The 18,199-nt window shown below is 35.8% G+C and overlaps 3 protein-coding genes across 5 annotated transcripts; 2 read left to right on the top strand and 1 right to left on the bottom strand.

Annotated features, from left to right (window-relative positions):
* Window positions 1-229: 229 nt before the first annotated feature.
* On the bottom strand, window positions 230-6,692 carry LOC147384937 (cell division protein FtsZ homolog 2-1, chloroplastic-like). 3 transcript variants are annotated; one of them, XM_086425109.1, is made up of 8 exons: window positions 6,563-6,692; window positions 5,068-5,845; window positions 3,622-3,921; window positions 3,030-3,120; window positions 1,908-2,032; window positions 1,248-1,340; window positions 651-716; window positions 230-565 (listed from the first exon to the last, which is right to left on the bottom strand). In XM_086425109.1, exons 2-8 carry the CDS (start codon window positions 5,719-5,721, stop codon window positions 434-436), a joined length of 1,461 nt encoding a protein of 486 aa, XP_086281235.1. In that variant the 5' UTR covers window positions 5,722-5,845; window positions 6,563-6,692; the 3' UTR covers window positions 230-433. The 3 variants fall into 3 exon arrangements, with proteins under 3 accessions (XP_086281235.1, XP_086281236.1, XP_086281234.1); XM_086425110.1 differs by having other exon boundaries at window positions 5,068-5,721; window positions 6,270-6,663; XM_086425108.1 differs by having other exon boundaries at window positions 6,270-6,662.
* A 3,557-nt stretch (window positions 6,693-10,249) lies between these two features.
* LOC147384936 (iron-sulfur assembly protein IscA-like 1, mitochondrial) lies at window positions 10,250-13,524 on the top strand. The gene is made up of 3 exons (XM_086425812.1): window positions 10,250-10,473; window positions 12,550-12,667; window positions 13,005-13,524. The coding sequence occupies exons 1-3, from the start codon at window positions 10,284-10,286 to the stop codon at window positions 13,114-13,116; spliced, it is 420 nt and encodes a 139-aa protein (XP_086281938.1). The 5' UTR covers window positions 10,250-10,283; the 3' UTR covers window positions 13,117-13,524.
* A 634-nt stretch (window positions 13,525-14,158) lies between these two features.
* LOC147384935 (F-box/LRR-repeat protein At1g67190-like) lies at window positions 14,159-17,429 on the top strand. Its single transcript, XM_086425811.1, has 2 exons — window positions 14,159-14,395; window positions 15,899-17,429. Exon 2 carries the CDS (start codon window positions 15,904-15,906, stop codon window positions 17,161-17,163), a length of 1,260 nt encoding a protein of 419 aa, XP_086281937.1. The 5' UTR covers window positions 14,159-14,395; window positions 15,899-15,903; the 3' UTR covers window positions 17,164-17,429.
* Window positions 17,430-18,199: the final 770 nt, after the last annotated feature.

Genomic DNA, 18,199 nt, shown 5'->3' with positions numbered 1-18,199 from the left:
ACACTGGAGGAGCCAAGAGTTGTCAGCTTCATCTCAACTTCAACCAAAATCTTTGATTCCAATGGGACTAAATCGAAGGTATTCCCAAAAAGTATCGCTAACAATTAAAATTTCATAAAAAATGAAGGAAAAAACATTTGTCTTCATCTAAGCCTCACCCCAATTATGGGAAAGCAAAAATTCTTCATGGATCTTCAGCAATCAATTGAAGATTCTTCCTTGCAAACAATTGTAGACATTAACCAACTCCACCATTATTCTTTATTTAAAAATTGATGAGTTTCAACAATAATACCCATTCATCTGGAGTTTGAAACTAGGCACGAAGAACTTGAATTTTGTGGGGGGTGGTGTTAATCCCTATGAAGGGATTTCAAGTTGAGAAGAGAAACATAAACTACCAGAAAAGATGTATATTACAAAAATGAATGTGTCAAGCTCTAGGATAGCGTGATCGTCCTTTCTTTTTCAGGAACTCCGGAATCTCCACTGAGCTGCCTTCAGTGAAAGAGGAAGGGCGTCGATTCATCCCAAGGTTGACATCTCCATGTACTGACTGATTCCCCTGGCATTTTTACCCAAATCAAGAAAATAAGACTTTTATGAGAAAGAGAGAATAAGAATCTTATGGAGAGAAGGGAGATATATACTTGGAAATGCCTTCCTTCAGTCTCATCTTGGCGTTTGAATCCAGTGGCAATCAGAGTTATGCTAACCTGAATGCAAAGTAATGTCTTAGTTTAGAAAGTTGCATCTAAATCCAAGATAAAATAGTAGACACAAGGCATGTTTGATAACAAAGATAACTCCGCAGACCAAAAACTTGGTCATCTAGCACTGACGACAGTCCAACACACAATAGGCCTTTGGGAGGTGGACTCGTACATAATCAATACTCCAAATAAGTTGGATCCGAAGGACAAATAGTACAATGGCTATTTGTTATGAATCTCGAGGACTTGTTTTACAAATCTCAGGGTCTTTTGATGGTGGATGAGGCTTAGAGTAAGGAATTTTTTCCTCACTATCTTAGTAAGGATAGTCAGACTCTTGTTACAATGGCTAAATTATGCCATGCAAAACTAACATTGAAACCAAATTCCCACAAAAGCAATTACAACTTTTTTTTTTTTGGATATGATTCCGAGGAGGGGGGGGGGGGGGGGGTGATTATGCAATGTAATGTGAGGTTGAGGGTTTGATCGCAGCCAACCCAACCCATTAACAAAAAAGAATGGACAACTTACTTGACCACTGAGAGACGGATCTATCACTGCCCCAAATATCAAGTTCGCAGTTGGATCGACAAGGTCATATATCACCTCTGCCGCAGCATTTACCTGCAAGAAATCAGATGTGGGAGGAGATTCAGACAATAGAAAGATCAACAGAGGTATTACAAGAAACTGTCACATATTAGAAGCTAGGATGCAAGTTTTTTTTTTTTTTTTTTAAATATATTATTATCATTGCTGTCACAAATGGGTATTTTAGCCATCAGGTCAAAAGTTGTTCAATCAGAGACATGAGTTTGCTTACCTTATTCTTGTATTGAAAAGACTTATAATCAAGAGTATATAATAGATCTTAAGCAAGAATGGGAGTGAAAATTCTCATCCAGAGTCTTACCAAAGGAGTTGAGGACTTTGGAAAATAAAACAGGCCCCAAGAGAGAAACCCTTTTTTGATTTACGTAAAATGAGTTATAGGTTGTGCTATTAAAGGAGATCTCCAATACGATTTAATGGGCCAGGTGTGAAAGGCAACCACTAGAACATTAGCTTACTAGTGGCAAGGCCTCATACGTGTCATTGTTCAAATTAGTGTTTACGTACAAACAAAGTATCAACGGAGTGTAAATAGGAAAGAGAAAGGAATAGTTTGAACACCGAGTAAAGTGGGTGTACCTCATACAAAGTTAAATCATTTCCACCAGTGATGTTCCACACGATTCCTGTAGCCCTTTCTATACCAATATCTAGTAAAGGAGATTGGATGGCATTCAACGCAGCATCTCTTGCCCTAGTCTTACCTGCAAAGCAATGATCATCATGATATTGATACAGGAATATTGAAAGTTGAAAAATCTAGGGCGCGAAAACTCTAATCTGGAACTATAGGAGTTTTAAGATATTAATCATCCATATAACCTTACAAGGGAGGTCGGATTGTTGGCATGGCCCATTACCATGACATGGATGCAACTTAATTTTACTATTTCATTTCATGAATCCCTTGGACTTGTAGTTAAGTAGTTTTTAATCAAATTCGAAGTATGATATTCTAATAAAGAGAGTAAAATAGGCAATCATCTAATGAGCCAAAAAGAAAAGGGGGAAAGAAAACTAATATCTAAAATTTTGCCTCAATGTGTAGTACTATTGTTTAGGCCCCAAATAGTTAGGATAAAGCTAGTCTCCAGAGATAATGGGAAGACCCTCCAAGCCCAAAGAACCACCTCTGGTTTACCCTTCCATTATAAAAACCATCTTATATGAAGGAAGCCAAACAAAAGAGAGTTGTCATGTGGGTTTGATCTCAGATCACCAACGAAATGGGGGAAAGGGAAAATAATCTTGGACCTTGAGGTGCCACCCAAGAGTCCAAAATGAAATATTGGTTCTATGTTTCCAAAGCATAAAAGAATCTCCTCCCATATTGCATGCTTAATCCAACAAAAACAAAAGGTTGACAATCATCCTCCACGTTTTCTTACTGTTACAACATATCCGTATCATGGTATCTTTAAAAGAATAACTCAATGTTACAACACACGAAAGGAATATAATGCTTTCTCCTACATGGAGAAAATTGTGAAATTTGATTTCAACAATAACATCTGTACCTATAAAGAAAAAATAACATCTACTATGAGTCATGAGCTATGCTTATGACATGATTTTGTCTTTTTGATAGAAAGGGTGAATGTGGGCATTGAACCCATGTCTGTGGTATTGCCATTCGCACAGGCTTCACTAACTAACAACATATCTTACGAGTATTAGGGGAAAACAAATCCTTTTGAGTACCTGTCGCGGTTCCTATTCCCATTAGAGATGAACCTGCATTTGCCATAATGGCTCGTACATCGGCAAAATCAACATTCACCATACCAGGCACCTGCAATCAAAGTAACCCACCACCAATTAGAAAACAAGAAATATTGACTATCAGATGCCTTTTAATGATAGCGAAATGGAGTGTAAGATATTTCGATCATTCGATGCATGAGTATCTAGTGCAGCAGATTGGGATGCCAATCTTCACCTTTCCGCTTTGATGGTGTATTGATTGCAAAAGAGTGTATAATCTCCAAAGTTCATAGTGGCATCCTTACGATCCAATGTAAGATTATAATGAAGGCTTACAGTAATTTTAGTTAGATATTTATAGATAATCTTCAGGGAAGAATGGGTTTTGTGCCGAATGGCAAAGATGGATAAAGACGTGTTTCTAGTCTACATCAAGGTGATTTCCTCTCTGCTTTCCTCTTCAGAGAAAAAAAAAAGAAAAAAGAAAAAAGAAAAAAAAAAGATTGGGGATTCGTTTAACACCATAGGAACAAAATATATATAAATAGAAATCAAAGTTCTTGGAAAAGTTTTATTGGGCAATCCTTACCATAATTATATCCGAGATGCCACGTACACCTTGCCGAAGTATATCATCAGCCAAGTTAAATGCTTCTGTGACAGGGGTAGACTGGGCAACGGCGGTCAACAACTTATCATTTGGAATGACAATTAGTGTGTCAACATTGTTTCTCAAGGCGGCAATGCCCTCCTGTGCTTGAACTGCTCGCCTTCGTCCCTCAAAAGTGAATGGGGTTGTCACAATACCAACAGTCAAGATTCCCATTGATTTTGCAACCCCTGCAATTACTGGGGCCCCACCAGTGCCAGTTCCCCCACCCATTCCAGCCTACACATAAAAAGAGCATGAGTAGCTTGTACACGAGAATGTGGAACATCTTTACTTACCAAAAATAAAAAGAAATTGGGGGTCTTTCTTTCTGTTTTTAATCATTAATGAATATCTATTCAGAATACAAAATAATACAAGAAAAAGGTGCAAGATCATCATATCTAGGCAACTCTCCTGACCTTGTGTTGCAAAAAACAAACAAAAAACAAAAACAAAAGGGTATAAATGTTATAATCAAATAGGATTCATAGATTTGACATCATATCATAATTTATTGAGGCCAGATTACCTACCCAAAAAATAATAGCTTATTTACAAAATGATTTATATAATAACAAGCTTCAAATATGTAGGATTACACCTCTAGTGATAAAAAAGACGTGCATAATATAAGAGCTTTCTTACTAACAACATAACAAGATCCATTAACCACCAACAGAAGCAAATGAGTACATAGAAAATATATTAATAATTCTAATATTATTAATTATAAAATTGAAAACAAAATAATAAATTTATTATAATTCAGCTACTTTAAGCTTTAAGTCAACATCGTCAACACAAGATCTTCCACTTCCCTCAAACATGTGGGAAAAATGCAGGATACAACACATACAAGAAACCAAAAAGTGCACTATAAACCATAAATGAGAAGACGAAGCTGGACATCAGATACAATCAAACAACTAAAAGGAAATATATAATGCATCTGAACTTGATCGTCTCAATAGCCCTTTTCAATTAGCTCACCAACATATCAATTCAGATGATAGTCAATCAGCTCTTCAATGGAATATGGGCCAAGAACCAGCTGAATCAGGCCTCATAACCACCAGAAGTACAGATTTTCCCCCCAACAATTTGTCTCCTTTTATATTTCTTAGTTATTTTGAATTTTAACTCTAGATCGAATAGCTCAGATCCTCGGTATAGTACGACTCTTGGGTCATGCTCGTCAATGAGGTGGCCCACCGACAAATGACAAGCCGTCAACGCACAAATACAGTATGGAGACTAGATAAATATATCATTGATTGAAAAAGGTAAGGCTCATCAATATCCTACAAATTTAAATTTATTATGACACTACATAACCATATCATTGATAGAAAGTGATAGTGAGGGTGTACAAATTAAACTTACAGTTACAAAAACCATGTCGGCACCACAAACCGCCTCCTCGATCGCTTCTTTGCTTTCTTTGGCAGCATTCATGCCAACATCAGGGTTCCCACCGGCACCTAGACCCCGGGTTAGCTCCTGACCAATTTGCAAACAATTTGCGGGAAACAAGGGCGACATCTTAATGGCTTGAACATCAGTGTTAACTATCCAAAACTCCACACCCTTCATCAAACTTTCAATCATCCTATTAACAGCATTGGACCCACCACCCCCAACTCCAATAACTTTTATCTTGGCTTCGCTGAAATTGTTCATATCAGACGAGTCTCTTAAGCTCTCGGTTTGATTGCTACCTGATCCCTCCTTTTTCGGACTTATAACAAAATCAGTTCCTTCTCCTCTGAGCATTGTGACTTCGGGGTGTAAATTCAAGAAATGATCTTTACTGTCATATGGGCTGCCACGATGGGCATTGGCTGACCATCTAAAATATGGTAAACATGAAGTCATCTTTTGGCCAGTACCCATAAGCCCATTCTTCTCATCGAACATCTTCAGAAAGCTAACTCTACTCATGCGATCCTCCGTTGGTAGTCTCCCTCCAAGAACAGCTAATACCCCTACTGAATTTTGAGTGTCAGAAGGCGAAAAACAGGGCAGACGAATTGCCATCTGAAATGAGCACAACCCAAATCTCCAAAACTTCAATAAATGGATTGGTTGTCAACTATTAAAAGATTCAAAAACCCAAATGCCCAAATGTCGGTAACTCCATTACAAACCTTCCATTCAAGACCTGTTTGTCAAAAACCAAACAATCAAAATACACCCAACAAAAATTGCATTGAACCCATTAAGGAAATTCAACTAAATTTTTTTCCCAAGTGACCCATGAAGCAAAATCACCAAAAAATTAAAAATTGATGGTTAGTACAAATCCCCAAAATTATGCATGTTGATTATAAGACTTTTTTCAAGACCAGTTCACTGAAAGCCCAAAACCAAACAACATAAAAGTGCCCAAATGCCCAATAAATTTGAGAGAGAGAGTAATCACATAAAATTCAGCATACACATATATAATACAACCCAAAGAACCAAGAATGGATCAAAACAGTCCTCAATCATCACTAAATGCATCGAAACAGAAGGAGGAGAAGGAAAGTAAGAATGGGTTCTTAAGTGTGTGTGTAAGAGAGAGGAAAAAGAGGGGAAAATACCAGATAGAGTTGCAGAATCCAAGCCTAGGGAACATTTTAGGTGTCTCCTCCAAACATTTGGGAAATAAAAGCTGAAAAGGTACTTATGAAATTGAGAGTTAGAGTCTGAAAAGGGGTTTGATCTGATTTTGTAGTTGCAGACACTTGGATTACCAACTTTCCTTGATATTTAAGCTTGGGTTTTAGGAGTGTGTGTGTGTGTGAGAGAGAGAGAGAGAATCTCCGAAAAATCACCAGAAAAGCGAGTGGTGGGCTCCAAAGACGCTCAACAAACAGGGAAGAAGACGAGTTACCTTATCGGCGAGGGTTTAAGTGATTGGTCTCCCTTAAACCCCTTTTTTCCCCAAAACAACGACTACACATTATCATGGACTTCACTTGAAACTCATAAAAAATCTCCTCAAATGAAGTACAAATTTGGAATAATGGTGTGGTGGGGAAAAAAGGTATTTTGATAAAAAGAAATAAATATATACATGATTTTAAATCAATGTAAATGGTTTGACTCATCACCATGGTTTCAAAACTCGTCCTAGTTGTCTCGATATCAGGCATGAACGAGATGGACACACAAATCAAATTTTAGAACGGGATTTAATACCCACGTTCATTTTTCAAAATTTTTGACGAGACGTCTTAAAAGTATCAGAAAACTCGTCTGAGACGACTTGGTATCTAACATGAATGAGACAACATGCGAAACCGAGTTTCAAAACCATGCTCATCACACGAGATGCATGAGTCATGCTGTTTTTGGTGGGGGCTAAAGAAATGGGAGGAAGGTAAAAAAAAAAAAAAAGTGTTAAGAAGACTCTTGGGATTTTGATTTGGATTCTAGCATATGATGCACCATTTGGGCTAAAGAAATGGGAGGAAGGTAAAAAAAAAAAAAAGTGTTAAGAAGACTCTTGGGATTTTGATTTGGATTCTAGCATATGATGCACCATTTGGTTTGTATTATCGATCTAATTTTTTCAAAACAAAAAATCATAAAACATGAAGAATCAGAAATATTTCTTAGGTTGATTGATGAGTAGGTTTTATACCTACGAATTAACCACTTTTAAATATAATATTTTGTTAATTTTAGAGTCTTTTAGTTGTTTTTATTTAAGTTTATTTATTTTTATACTTTTTATGTGTTTATATGTTTTTATTTGATTTTTATGCTTATTTTACAGATTAGGAACAATATGGAACATTGGGATAGGTGCATACGTTTAGGAGAAATTCTGATCCAAATTGGTTCACTCTCGGAAGAAGGAAGCTAAGCATACAAGCTAAAAAGTCTTCAAGCCGCAGCTTGATAGAAAACGAGGCCGCGGCGGGAATTCAAGAATGGCATAACAGAAATATAGAAATACAAGCCGCGGCATGATATATTGGGAGGCCATGGCCTGCTTACGTTCCAGCTTTACACGTTAATTTGTGGTGACCGAATTAGAGACGGATTTTGGGACTCTTAAACCCTAATGACTCCATACCTATAATAGGAAAGTTTAACCCTTATTTGGGGACAGAAGTTTTGGGGTTTTTCTTGGAGGCAGAAGATTGAGAAGGAGGACGGGAATTGGAGATCGGCTCTTGAGTTTTATCTTCTTTAACTTTAACTCTTCTCTTAATTTTGTAATCTAAGAATGACTAAATACTTTTGTGATTTTGTTTTCTTTTCAATGAAGAACTAATTTCTATTCTAGGATTATAATGGAACCCATTCATGATATTTGATTAGTTTCTTTCTTTCTTCTATGATCCCACATGTGATTGTTTATTCTATCCAATGTTTAATGCGATTTGATTAACTGATCATTAATTGAATTGATTTGGTGAACCCTAATAATATCGGCAGAGTTATTTTGTGTTCATGACCTAGATAGATTAACATATGCTAATTTGAGATAGGAATATACTCAGGTTGCATGTGCATTCCTTATGAGAACTTATTCTTAATGAATTCTTCTTGATTTGATTCTCATAGGCATATAGGGAATTAGTCTAGAAGGGTATTTTTACATGACCATCGGAAGAGGCTTGTAGAGAATTTAGTGTTCTTGGATGACAACCATAGTGGATTAATTTATCATAAGGGAAGGAGAATTAAATCAACTGGATTGTTTGGGGGGAAATTATAAACCTAAATTTTATCACTCATTGATTTTAAATCTGCAAGTTTATTTCTCGTTAGTTTTTTCTTGTTAGTTTTAATCCTATTTTTACTTTTGTTTGGATAAAATTAGAGGAGATAAATTGGTAATTAGCAATAGATTGATATTTAGTCTCCGTGGGAACGATACTTTTTTATCACTTTATTACTTGTTTCGATACGTTATACTTGCGTGCGTAAAATTAGACACAACATTGATTCTCCTAATTTTCACAAACTATCTATTTATAACAGTTTTAAAATATATTTTACAATAATAGTAATACAATAATTATAACAATAATAATAGAAATAATAGTATTTTTTCATATAAAATTACAAAGTCATCCTAATTATTAGGATAATTTAAACATTCCCCTTAAATGTATAATTCACTTGTAAACTAATAAAAAAAATTTACTTAAATGCTCTTTTTCAATCTCTTTCCAAAAATCCTTGATTTGTTCTCTAAAAATATCCATTATCTTCATTCTTTTGAGACAAATATTTTTAATCTCAAGATGGGCAATTGAGTATTTTTATTTTGCAAGATCAATTTTCAAAAATCGTGTTAGCCAAATAAGATTTTGTATCATGGATTTTAGTTTCTATAATTTGATTATGACAATTGAGTATGTTTATCAAGAAAGAAAATGATGTTAATCATATATGATTTTGGAAATATAGTAACCAATACATATTTCATACAATCCAGTGTTTCACAAGAGAACTCAATATATTGAAGTAGATTGTTATTTCATTTATGACAAATTACTTAAAGGAGAAATTATTACTGTGTCTGTGAAATTTGAAGATCAACTAGTTGATTTGTTTACAAAGTCATTGAATTGTAGTAGAGTAAAGTATATTCGTAACAAGTTGAAGGTGCCAACTTAGTTAAGTTGATAAGAAATCGTTTTTAAATCTTTGAAATTACGAGTATGTCATAATTTATTCATCATTCATGGTCACAAATCATTAAAAACTCTAGAATATTAAAAGGGAAGAAATTGATATTTTTCATATCTTAAAACTTTGGTTGAGGTGAGGAACATTTTTAGGGTATGTTTGATTGCACATGGAAAATAGGGTGGAAAATCAATTTTCATGGAAAATGACATTTTCAAGTGTTTAATTGTACATGGAAATGAAAATTCATTTTCCACCTCAACCAAAAAGTCCACCAAAACATGGATTTCACTTTCCCACCTATATGGGTGGGAAAGTAAAATCCACCCAAATTTTTCATCCCCAATTTTTCCACACTCATATCTTCTTCTTCCCTACCACCACCATCATCACAATAACCTCGTCGTCGTCACTACCTTCGTCATCGTCACCTTCATAGTTGCCGTCATCGTCATCACCATCACCATCTCCGGTCACTTTCTTTCTCTCTCTCATCTCCTCCGCCGTCACCATCGCCACGCTCTCCCTTCATCTTCTTCCTCATTTACCTCCGCCGCCATCGTTGTCACCACTACCGCCACCACCACCACAACATCTTCCCCCATCCCTCTTCCTCTTCCCCTCCGCTCATCTTTTTTTTCCTCTTCCTCTCATTCTTCTTCTTCTTTTTCCTCATATAATTTTTTCATGATTTTAATCAAGTATAATCAAACAATAGAATTTGATTTTCCAACTCTACCTATTTTCCACCACTATTTTTCCATGGATTTCAAATTCCATAGAAAGAAGAAGCTCATTCATCCACAAATTAAGAGTATTTATAAGGAAGCCCCTACATCAGGGGTCCATTACAATATCGTCCAGCGTAAGCTACTGACAAGGAAATGACATAAATACCCTTCTTAGTTAAAACTTATGAGAATTTGTGATCTTTCTCGCATTTCGGAGAGAGAGAGAGAGAGATGGCTTCTTCCTTCCTCGCGGCAGCAGCAGAGAAGGCAGGTTCTGCTGTAAGACGGCAAGCCTTAACCTTAACGGATGCAGCGGCTGCTAGAATACGCCAGCTTCTACAACAGCGACAGCGCCAGTTCCTCAAGCTTGGCGTCAAGGCTCGTGGCTGCAATGGCTTATCTTACACCCTTAATTACGCTGGTTTGAATCTCACCTCAAAAACCCATCTCTAATTCTCTATGTTTTATGTTCGTTTAATTCTGGATTTTCTTAATTTTCATCAACATCTCTTCTTTCTGCTATTTTATTGATAATTAACGAAAAATACTCGATTCCCATATTCTTAAATCACACAAAAAGTGGAAAGTCAGGATTTTGTTTGTTTAGGTTTTTTTTTTTTTTTTTTTCAAACTAAGAAATTGTGTCCGTACACTTTTTGTGGTTAGGATTTTTTTTTTTTTGGGGTGCGGTGTGGAAATTAAAAATTGGATCACACTGAAATTGGGTTGAAATTACAATGGGGAATTGTTTTTCGTTTGTCTAAATCTTGGATTATTATTTATAGATTGGTTTCGGTGGTGGAATTTGAAGTTATAGGGAGTTTTAATTCGCTGTTTCGATATTCTTACTATAACTGCTCATGTTTATGTCCAGATTAACAATCTAGACTCTATTTCTTGACCATATTAGTGTTTTTTGTAAGCCAAAACAAGGCATTTGGTGATTTATACAATATGTTGGGAACTATAGAAGGTGAGAATGATATTTACGAGCTCGAAATTTTTTAGAGAGAGTGCAGAACCAAAGACTTAGAGGAGGCTTAGAATTAGGAGGAGATGCATGGAAGACTAGAGAGCTCACTTACTTTTGTAGATTGGAGTATTAGAGGTAAAAGTTTCTCTAGAGAAGATGGAGGCATGGGGCCTTATGATTGGTGGGTAATATAGAGATGATGCACTGATAATAATTGATGTCCATGAAATATCCCACGACAATCATTTTTCGTTATCTTGGTTTTATTATCCATATGGATGGAGATATTGAGGATGATGTTGCTCATAGAATTAAAATTGGAGTCGTGAAAATCTGATGCCCCACTCTGACATACGCCCCCATCACAGAACCGTAGATCATTTGCCTTGGGATAACAAAGAAAATATTTATGGTTCTGCGTATCCCTAGGCAAATGATCTACGGTTCTGTGATGGGGGCGTGGGGGGGTGTCAGAAAATCATTATTCTTAAAATTGATGATTAAAGTAGAGGGGTGCTTCTATAATTCTAGTGATCAACACATACCTATTAAACTAAGAATAACATTTCATTAAACAACAACAAGATCAGCTATGGTTTTATAAAGCATGATGTTGGGAAATCAAGAAACAACATTATGACATTATGGGCATAGCATATCTGAGGATGATGTGATATACGAGTGGAAAGACTAGGGAAGATAAAATGAAAACTGAGCATGTTTTTTAAAAGGTAGAGTTGCCCCTAATGTGTTACAGATTAAAGGAGAGTCAATTAAGATGGTTTGATCACATGCCATGAAGATTGAGCGAAATAGTGTGGTACGTGTTTAACGTTCTAAAAAGCGTGAGAAGAATATCGGACAAGATATGGGAACACTCAGAGATTGCCTTGGAACCCCACCTAGGAGTTCTCACACCCACACCTGCCCTGATTGGGTTGGGTTACTTAGGATTAACACATCTTGATTAAGTGCTTACTATCTTGTACACTTGAGATGTATATGATGATATGGAGCCCAAATGTGTTCCACTTAGAGGGAGATTGTCTTTTTAATATAAAAAAACCTGCTCAGCACGTGTACTATGACCATTGCTTTCATAGCTGAATTTATATGGGATTGTCTTCCGTTGGCATATTCTATTGAGAGTTTCCAAGTATCATTCTTCTGTCTCAGTAGCATGAAACGAAATGGAATAAGTGCAAATGTATGCTCCCTGTGAATACTAATGACACACAATTGTCACTGGAAACTCTCCAATATAAGAAAGAGGAACCTAAAGAGATCGTTTATTCATTGCATCTCGATTTAGCATTTTATTATTCTCTGTTCAACTGAAATCAATTTCACTCTGACAATTTGCAGGGAAACACAAGGCACTGATTTCTACATTTTGTCTTCCCTACATAAATCTACTATTTCTACCTTTTCTTTTGAACTAATATGGTTTAGAAAATGTTTAAGTTTAGCACATTATCTGCCTTTAAAATGGTTCCTAATGCCAAATGCTTTCAAATTTTGCAGACGAGAAAGGGAAATTTGACGAGTTGATCGAGGACAAGGGTGTTAGGATACTTATTGATCCAAAAGCACTCATGCATGTTATAGGAACAAAGATGGATTTTGTGGATGACACACTCAAGTAGGCAATCTCCCCCATCATACACATATTAATGATTTGACGTAAATAAAACATGTATAGATTACTTCATGCTTGATACAGATGTGGTAGAAACATCGCACAGGGGTATAAAATTTGGTCACTCCAAATGTTAGTCAATCCCTGGATTGGGCAGGAATTGGAACTCCAATTTCTAGATGAACTGAATGGTTCAATTGTGCACTATTGTCCATCGATTTGGACCGTTCCATATTTATCCAAATGTGGATTTATATAAATTTTTTCCTGGTTTTCCTCAAATATTTCTTAAATTGCCCCTTTTAAATTATACTCTTTAACTAATTTTGTCTTTTTGTAGGTCTGAGTTCGTATTTATCAATCCGAACTCTAAGGGGCAATGTGGTTGCGGAGAATCTTTCATGACAACAAGCAGCACTGGTGCTGCTAAACCAAGTGCCAGTAAAGAATGATAGCAAACTCGATAAGACCGAAATTGTGCTCTTGAGTTCCCATGCATGTCTGACCAATCCAAACACTATTAGTTGCCACCCAAAGCTATCTCGATCAAAGGTTCTGTGGCTTTGCTTTGTGAGTCTACATAGGTGCCGACACTAACAACACTGACTTTGTAATCTTGTCATTTGGAGAAGTTTTCAAAATTATATATTTTTAACACTGTTCGTGGATTTGATTATGATATTCGAGCTGGACATTTGTAATTTAGATTTTTGTTCACTTCCACAGGTTCGGATTATGGGATTGAGAAATTTTTTGTAACCAGTCATATTTAATGGCTTGATTTGTATACTAAAGTAATTCAAATGTCAACTTTAATCAAATCGATCAAATTTCTTATTGAAGGATTCGTTGAGACTGAACCCAAAGACCACACCACCACTTGTGCATCTCTCATCTTTAATCTAACAAAACTATTTGGAGCCATGTTTGAAAGGGTTGTCTTGGGTTCCTATCGAATGTATTCTAAGACAGATCGATCGATGAATTAACACTATGGCACCCATATGGATCTTTTTTGTTTTTTTGTGTGCTTATCATGTGTATGCTCACCCTTTGGGTGAGACTAATCCCACGGTCACACACACCGCCACCTTGGAAAGTCCTACGAGCAATTGTTGAGTCAAGGGACAACGGACCCTGGAGGGTGGCCCCAAGGAATTCATTGCTTTGTGGGGTTTTGAACACTTTGACCCACCCTTCCTGAGGAGCTTATCAAGTCTGATCTTGAGTGCTAACAGGGCTGCTCTGTGTTTCCGTTCGACGTCTTCCAGTGGCCCGCATAAATGGTTTCTGATGATGGCGAGCAGGCTTTCTACTGGATTTGGAAAGTATTACGTGCAATTGGTTAAGTCGAGGGTCAATTGGTTAACACGCCAACTTTTACTTAGAACACACCAATCCTTTTGAAATTACTCAGCTGTATGCATATGGTTTGGTGTGTTATAACTAAAAGTTGGAGTAGCAATATAATTTCTCTTTCCTAAATCAACTCGCACGTGTGAACTGATCGCGCAAGAGCGAAAGAGAAAGAGGGACGGCCTCTTCTCGCTTGACCTTTTCGCGATTTATTTTTCTGCAAATAAAACCCTAAACTTCCAATTCTTCATCTCTCTCCCTTCAAATCCTCCGCCCTTCGAACTCTCTCTCTCTCTTGTTGTTAGAGTTTGACTTTGAGTGGTCAATCAATTGGTGTTGGATTGCTGCCAAAGATCTTGGACTCTTGATCTACTGGTGAGAACCCTTATACTAGATTTCAATTTTTCGGGATTTTTAACAATTGGGTATGTTTGGATTACTCACCTTTTATTAAATAAAAATAGAATTTAGCAGAACTGGTTTGCTCGTTTGATTCCAAGGATTTATTATTAATCTTTCTTGGTGTTTCAAACTGATTCTTGGATTCTAGATTTCTTGCTTTATTGGAATCTGTAATGATGGGTATTGGTTTTTTATTCAGTTGAGTTGCTTGATTTCCTTATTATTGGTTCTGTATCTCAAATATATTAAAATCTTAACCTTTTGATTCTCAATTGCAAAATCAATATGCTAGATGTTATGCTGATTTTTTGATCATCAATGCGAATTTTTTTTATTTTAATGATGATGGGTTGGATCTGATTTAAACCATTTTCCTTTGTAACTTGAAGAACTTGAAAAATATTGATCTAGTTTTATTTCTTCTTGAAATTCAATGGGTTTAAAGTTTCTCTTGGTGTCCAAGACTCCTTTTTCCAAATTCAACAAAACCAAATTAGGTCTTCGCCTTTATAAGGGAGAAGGAAGTATTAATGACAAATGCGTTAATATTCTTTTTTATTTTTTTATCGATAAGCTTGTTTTTAATGAGATCAGTAACTCGGTGATGGTGGGAATTGAATCTTGGATAATGGTATCAACTATCAACACTTATAGACTTTACCAACTAAGCTAGCTGGCACCTTCGATGCATTAATGATCTTACTTAGACCAATTGGGAGAATCATAGAAGCGATCTTACTTTGACCAATTACCTGTGTCATTCTTAAGTTCACCCCGTCATAGCATTGTGAATTTGCACATAAATGGAAGTTTTGCTTGTTGGAATAGCATTCATGTCTCTTACAAGTGTATTTAGCATGAGAAACAATTGAGAATAATGAAGAAAATAGAAACATAGAGACGAGAAAAAGGAGAAACATAACTGATTTTCTCACTCTCATGGAATGGAATATATTGACAAACCTCTTGAATTGGCGGATAAATGAGTGAAAAATCAAATTTTTAGTGGGGATTTGATGATGGAGGTCAATTATTTCCGAATAACTTGTGTAGCATTGTACAGCATTCATGCAGCACTCTGGAGCCGTGCTGCTTTGTGGTTCTTAATTCTGTTTTTTTTTTTTTTTTTTGTGTGTTGTGTTGGGGGGGGGGGGGGGGGGGGGGGGTGGAGGGGTGTCCAAACATTCATACTAATCATCAAGAGTAACCTTGGGGTCAAGGTATCTTGCATTACAATAAGCAAGTAAACTAGAAATTGTGATGTTCCTCTATCTTAAAAAAGGATAGATCTTGAGCTCTATGGGCTCATATGAGAAACCAAGATGGTGGCTTTTAGTTTACAACCTTTAGTTATCTACGATTGGTTATGTATTCTCCTCTTATGAAATTTGTTTTGTATGAGCTGGAGATTTCATGTTGTTTTATAAAATCTTAAAGTCTATGGCCTTTATCAAATTTCATTTGGTTATGATCTAGTTGGTATGGAGTATCTTCCCGTTGAACTCATTGGAAACATACTATCCTGGCTTGGAGCTGCCCGGGATGTTGTAATTGCCTCTGCAACATGTCGGAAATGGCGAGAAGCTTCTCGGAATCACCTCCACACCCTTTCTTTCAGCTCCAATGATTGGCCCGTTTATTGTGATCTCACAACTAGTCAATTGGAGATCCTTATAACACAAACAATATTTCAAACCAAAGGTTTACAATGTCTCTCAATTTTTATGGATGATGTTGACGAGTTATCAGCGGCCCCAGTGATTGCTTGGCTCATGTATACCCGGGAAACCTTGCGCCAGCTGTTTTACAATGTCCAAACTACCCCTAACATCAACATTCTTGAAAAATGTGGTAGACAAAAGCTTGAAGTTTTGGCCTTGGCACATAATTCAATCATGGGAGTTGAACCGAGTTACCAGAGATTCCCTTGTTTGAGGTCCCTTTCTTTAAGTTGTGCTAGTATCTCATCATTGGATTTGAGTCTTCTTCTCACTGCCTGCCCAAAGATTGAAGAATTGGCCCTTGTCAATCTAGAGATTGCCATGTCAGATGCTCAAGTTACAATGGAGCTTTGTAGTCCCTCATTAAAGAACATTTATGTTGAAGCAATCAGTTTGGACAAGTTTATATTGGAGGCCGATAGTCTTAAAAATTTGCACCTAAAGGATTGTACGCTTGAGCTTTTTGAACTTATTGGCAAAGGAACTCTGAAACATCTCAGGATCGACGATGTTAGTGTAATTCATGTTGAGATTGGTGAGACTACAGAGAATCTTGAGATTGTAGATATTAGCAATTTTACAATCATGTGGCCAAAGTTCTACCAGATAATCTCGAGATCATCGAAATTGAGAAGGCTTCGGCTCTGGGGTGTGGTGTTTGATGATGAGGATGAGATTATGGATTTGGAAACAATTGCTGTTTGCTTTCCAATGCTAAGCCATCTTTCCTTAAGTTATGATTTAAGAGATGGATTGCTTCACTATGGCTTGCAAGGTTCGTCTCGGTTAGATAGCTTGGTTGTGTTAGAACTTGGGTGGACTGTAATTAATGATCTTTTTTCTCAATTGGTTGCGGGACTGCTTGAGAGATGCCCTAATCTTAAGAAGCTTGTCATCCATGGTATGGTTTCAGAGGCCAAAACCTACGAAGAATGTCATATGTTGGCCAATTTTACGTCGTCCATTGTTCGGCTAATGAGGAAATATATGCATGTTGAGGTGGAGTTCGAGTATGAATAGAAATTTTACAAAAACGCTTTGGTGGTTATTCAAGTTTTGGTTCATTACGATCTCGATAATATGATTCAATGGGCAATGAGATTGGATCAAATTTGATTTTTTACAAACAGGATCCCTTGACCGAGTGACATTTTGGGTGTGAATCGTCCTTTACATTGATACGTCTTGTCTAATGATATTTTGGATATTGGCCGAGTCGTTTGGATTGTGTTTTCTTGGTAAATGATTAAATTTTATTATCTAAATAGGAATATGATCTTGTGATTTATCCCTCATGTGCATGGATTGGTTTTAAATTCTAAAATAATAATAATAAATATTATATTATAAATGATGATGGATGCAATAAATCAAGAACCATTAAAATATTATATTTTTTACAAGACCAAAAAACCCCTCATTTACAATGTATGAGCCTAAGTGGTTAAATTTCTATATAGATAAATATAAAAAATAACTAGTGTCCAATGTTTCGATACATTAAAAAAAAAAAAAATAAATAAATAAATCACCATATGCGATATCCTATGTGTATATTGAAAATCATCAGGTTCTCCTACTTTTTTCACAATTAAATTTTCAAATAACAAATAAAAATATTACAAAAAAAATATTTAGACATTTTTTTATAATATTTTTGAGAAAGTAATATATTTTAAATGGTTAGAAATTAAAATTTGGTAGGAGACAACCTTGTTCTCTTTTGTATTATTTTTAAAAAAAAAAAAAGAACAGAACCAAATTCCATTGGAACCGAGTCAATCCTACCCAAATCGAGTTAAAGTTGGTTTGGTTCTATAGGTTGCCAATATTCTATAAATTGTAAGTAACATTTTTTAATGAAAAAACAAACATAAAATTTCATATAATAAAACATTAATCTATTCGTAAAAAATTCATAAAAGATCATCGATCTATGTCCTAATTCCTAAAATCATTCAGATTAATTATATATATATAAATTTTTTTGATTTGATTTGGTTCGATTCTATACAAGTTTGATATATATATATATATATATATATATATTATATAT

This window comes from Akebia trifoliata, chromosome 15 (assembly GCF_017979445.1).
Source record: "Akebia trifoliata isolate Shusen 1 chromosome 15, ASM1797944v1, whole genome shotgun sequence".
Classification (NCBI taxonomy): domain Eukaryota; kingdom Viridiplantae; phylum Streptophyta; class Magnoliopsida; order Ranunculales; family Lardizabalaceae; genus Akebia; species Akebia trifoliata.
This window is presented reverse-complemented; position numbering and strand designations above follow the sequence as displayed.

Coding starts and splice junctions, on each gene's coding strand:
- LOC147384935 (XM_086425811.1), top strand. CDS start 15,904: ATGGAGTATCTTCCCGTTGAACTCATTGGAAACATACTATCCTGGCTT.
- LOC147384937 (XM_086425109.1), bottom strand. CDS start 5,721: ATGGCAATTCGTCTGCCCTGTTTTTCGCCTTCTGACACTCAAAATTCA. Junction 3,922..5,067: donor CCGACATGGTTTTTGTAACT/GTAAGTTTAATT, acceptor TTTTATGTGTAG/GCTGGAATGGGTGGGGGAAC. Junction 2,033..3,029: donor GGGAATAGGAACCGCGACAG/GTACTCAAAAGG, acceptor ATTGCTTTGCAG/GTAAGACTAGGGCAAGAGAT.
- LOC147384936 (XM_086425812.1), top strand. CDS start 10,284: ATGGCTTCTTCCTTCCTCGCGGCAGCAGCAGAGAAGGCAGGTTCTGCT. Junction 10,474..12,549: donor TTACACCCTTAATTACGCTG/GTTTGAATCTCA, acceptor CAAATTTTGCAG/ACGAGAAAGGGAAATTTGAC. Junction 12,668..13,004: donor TTTGTGGATGACACACTCAA/GTAGGCAATCTC, acceptor GTCTTTTTGTAG/GTCTGAGTTCGTATTTATCA.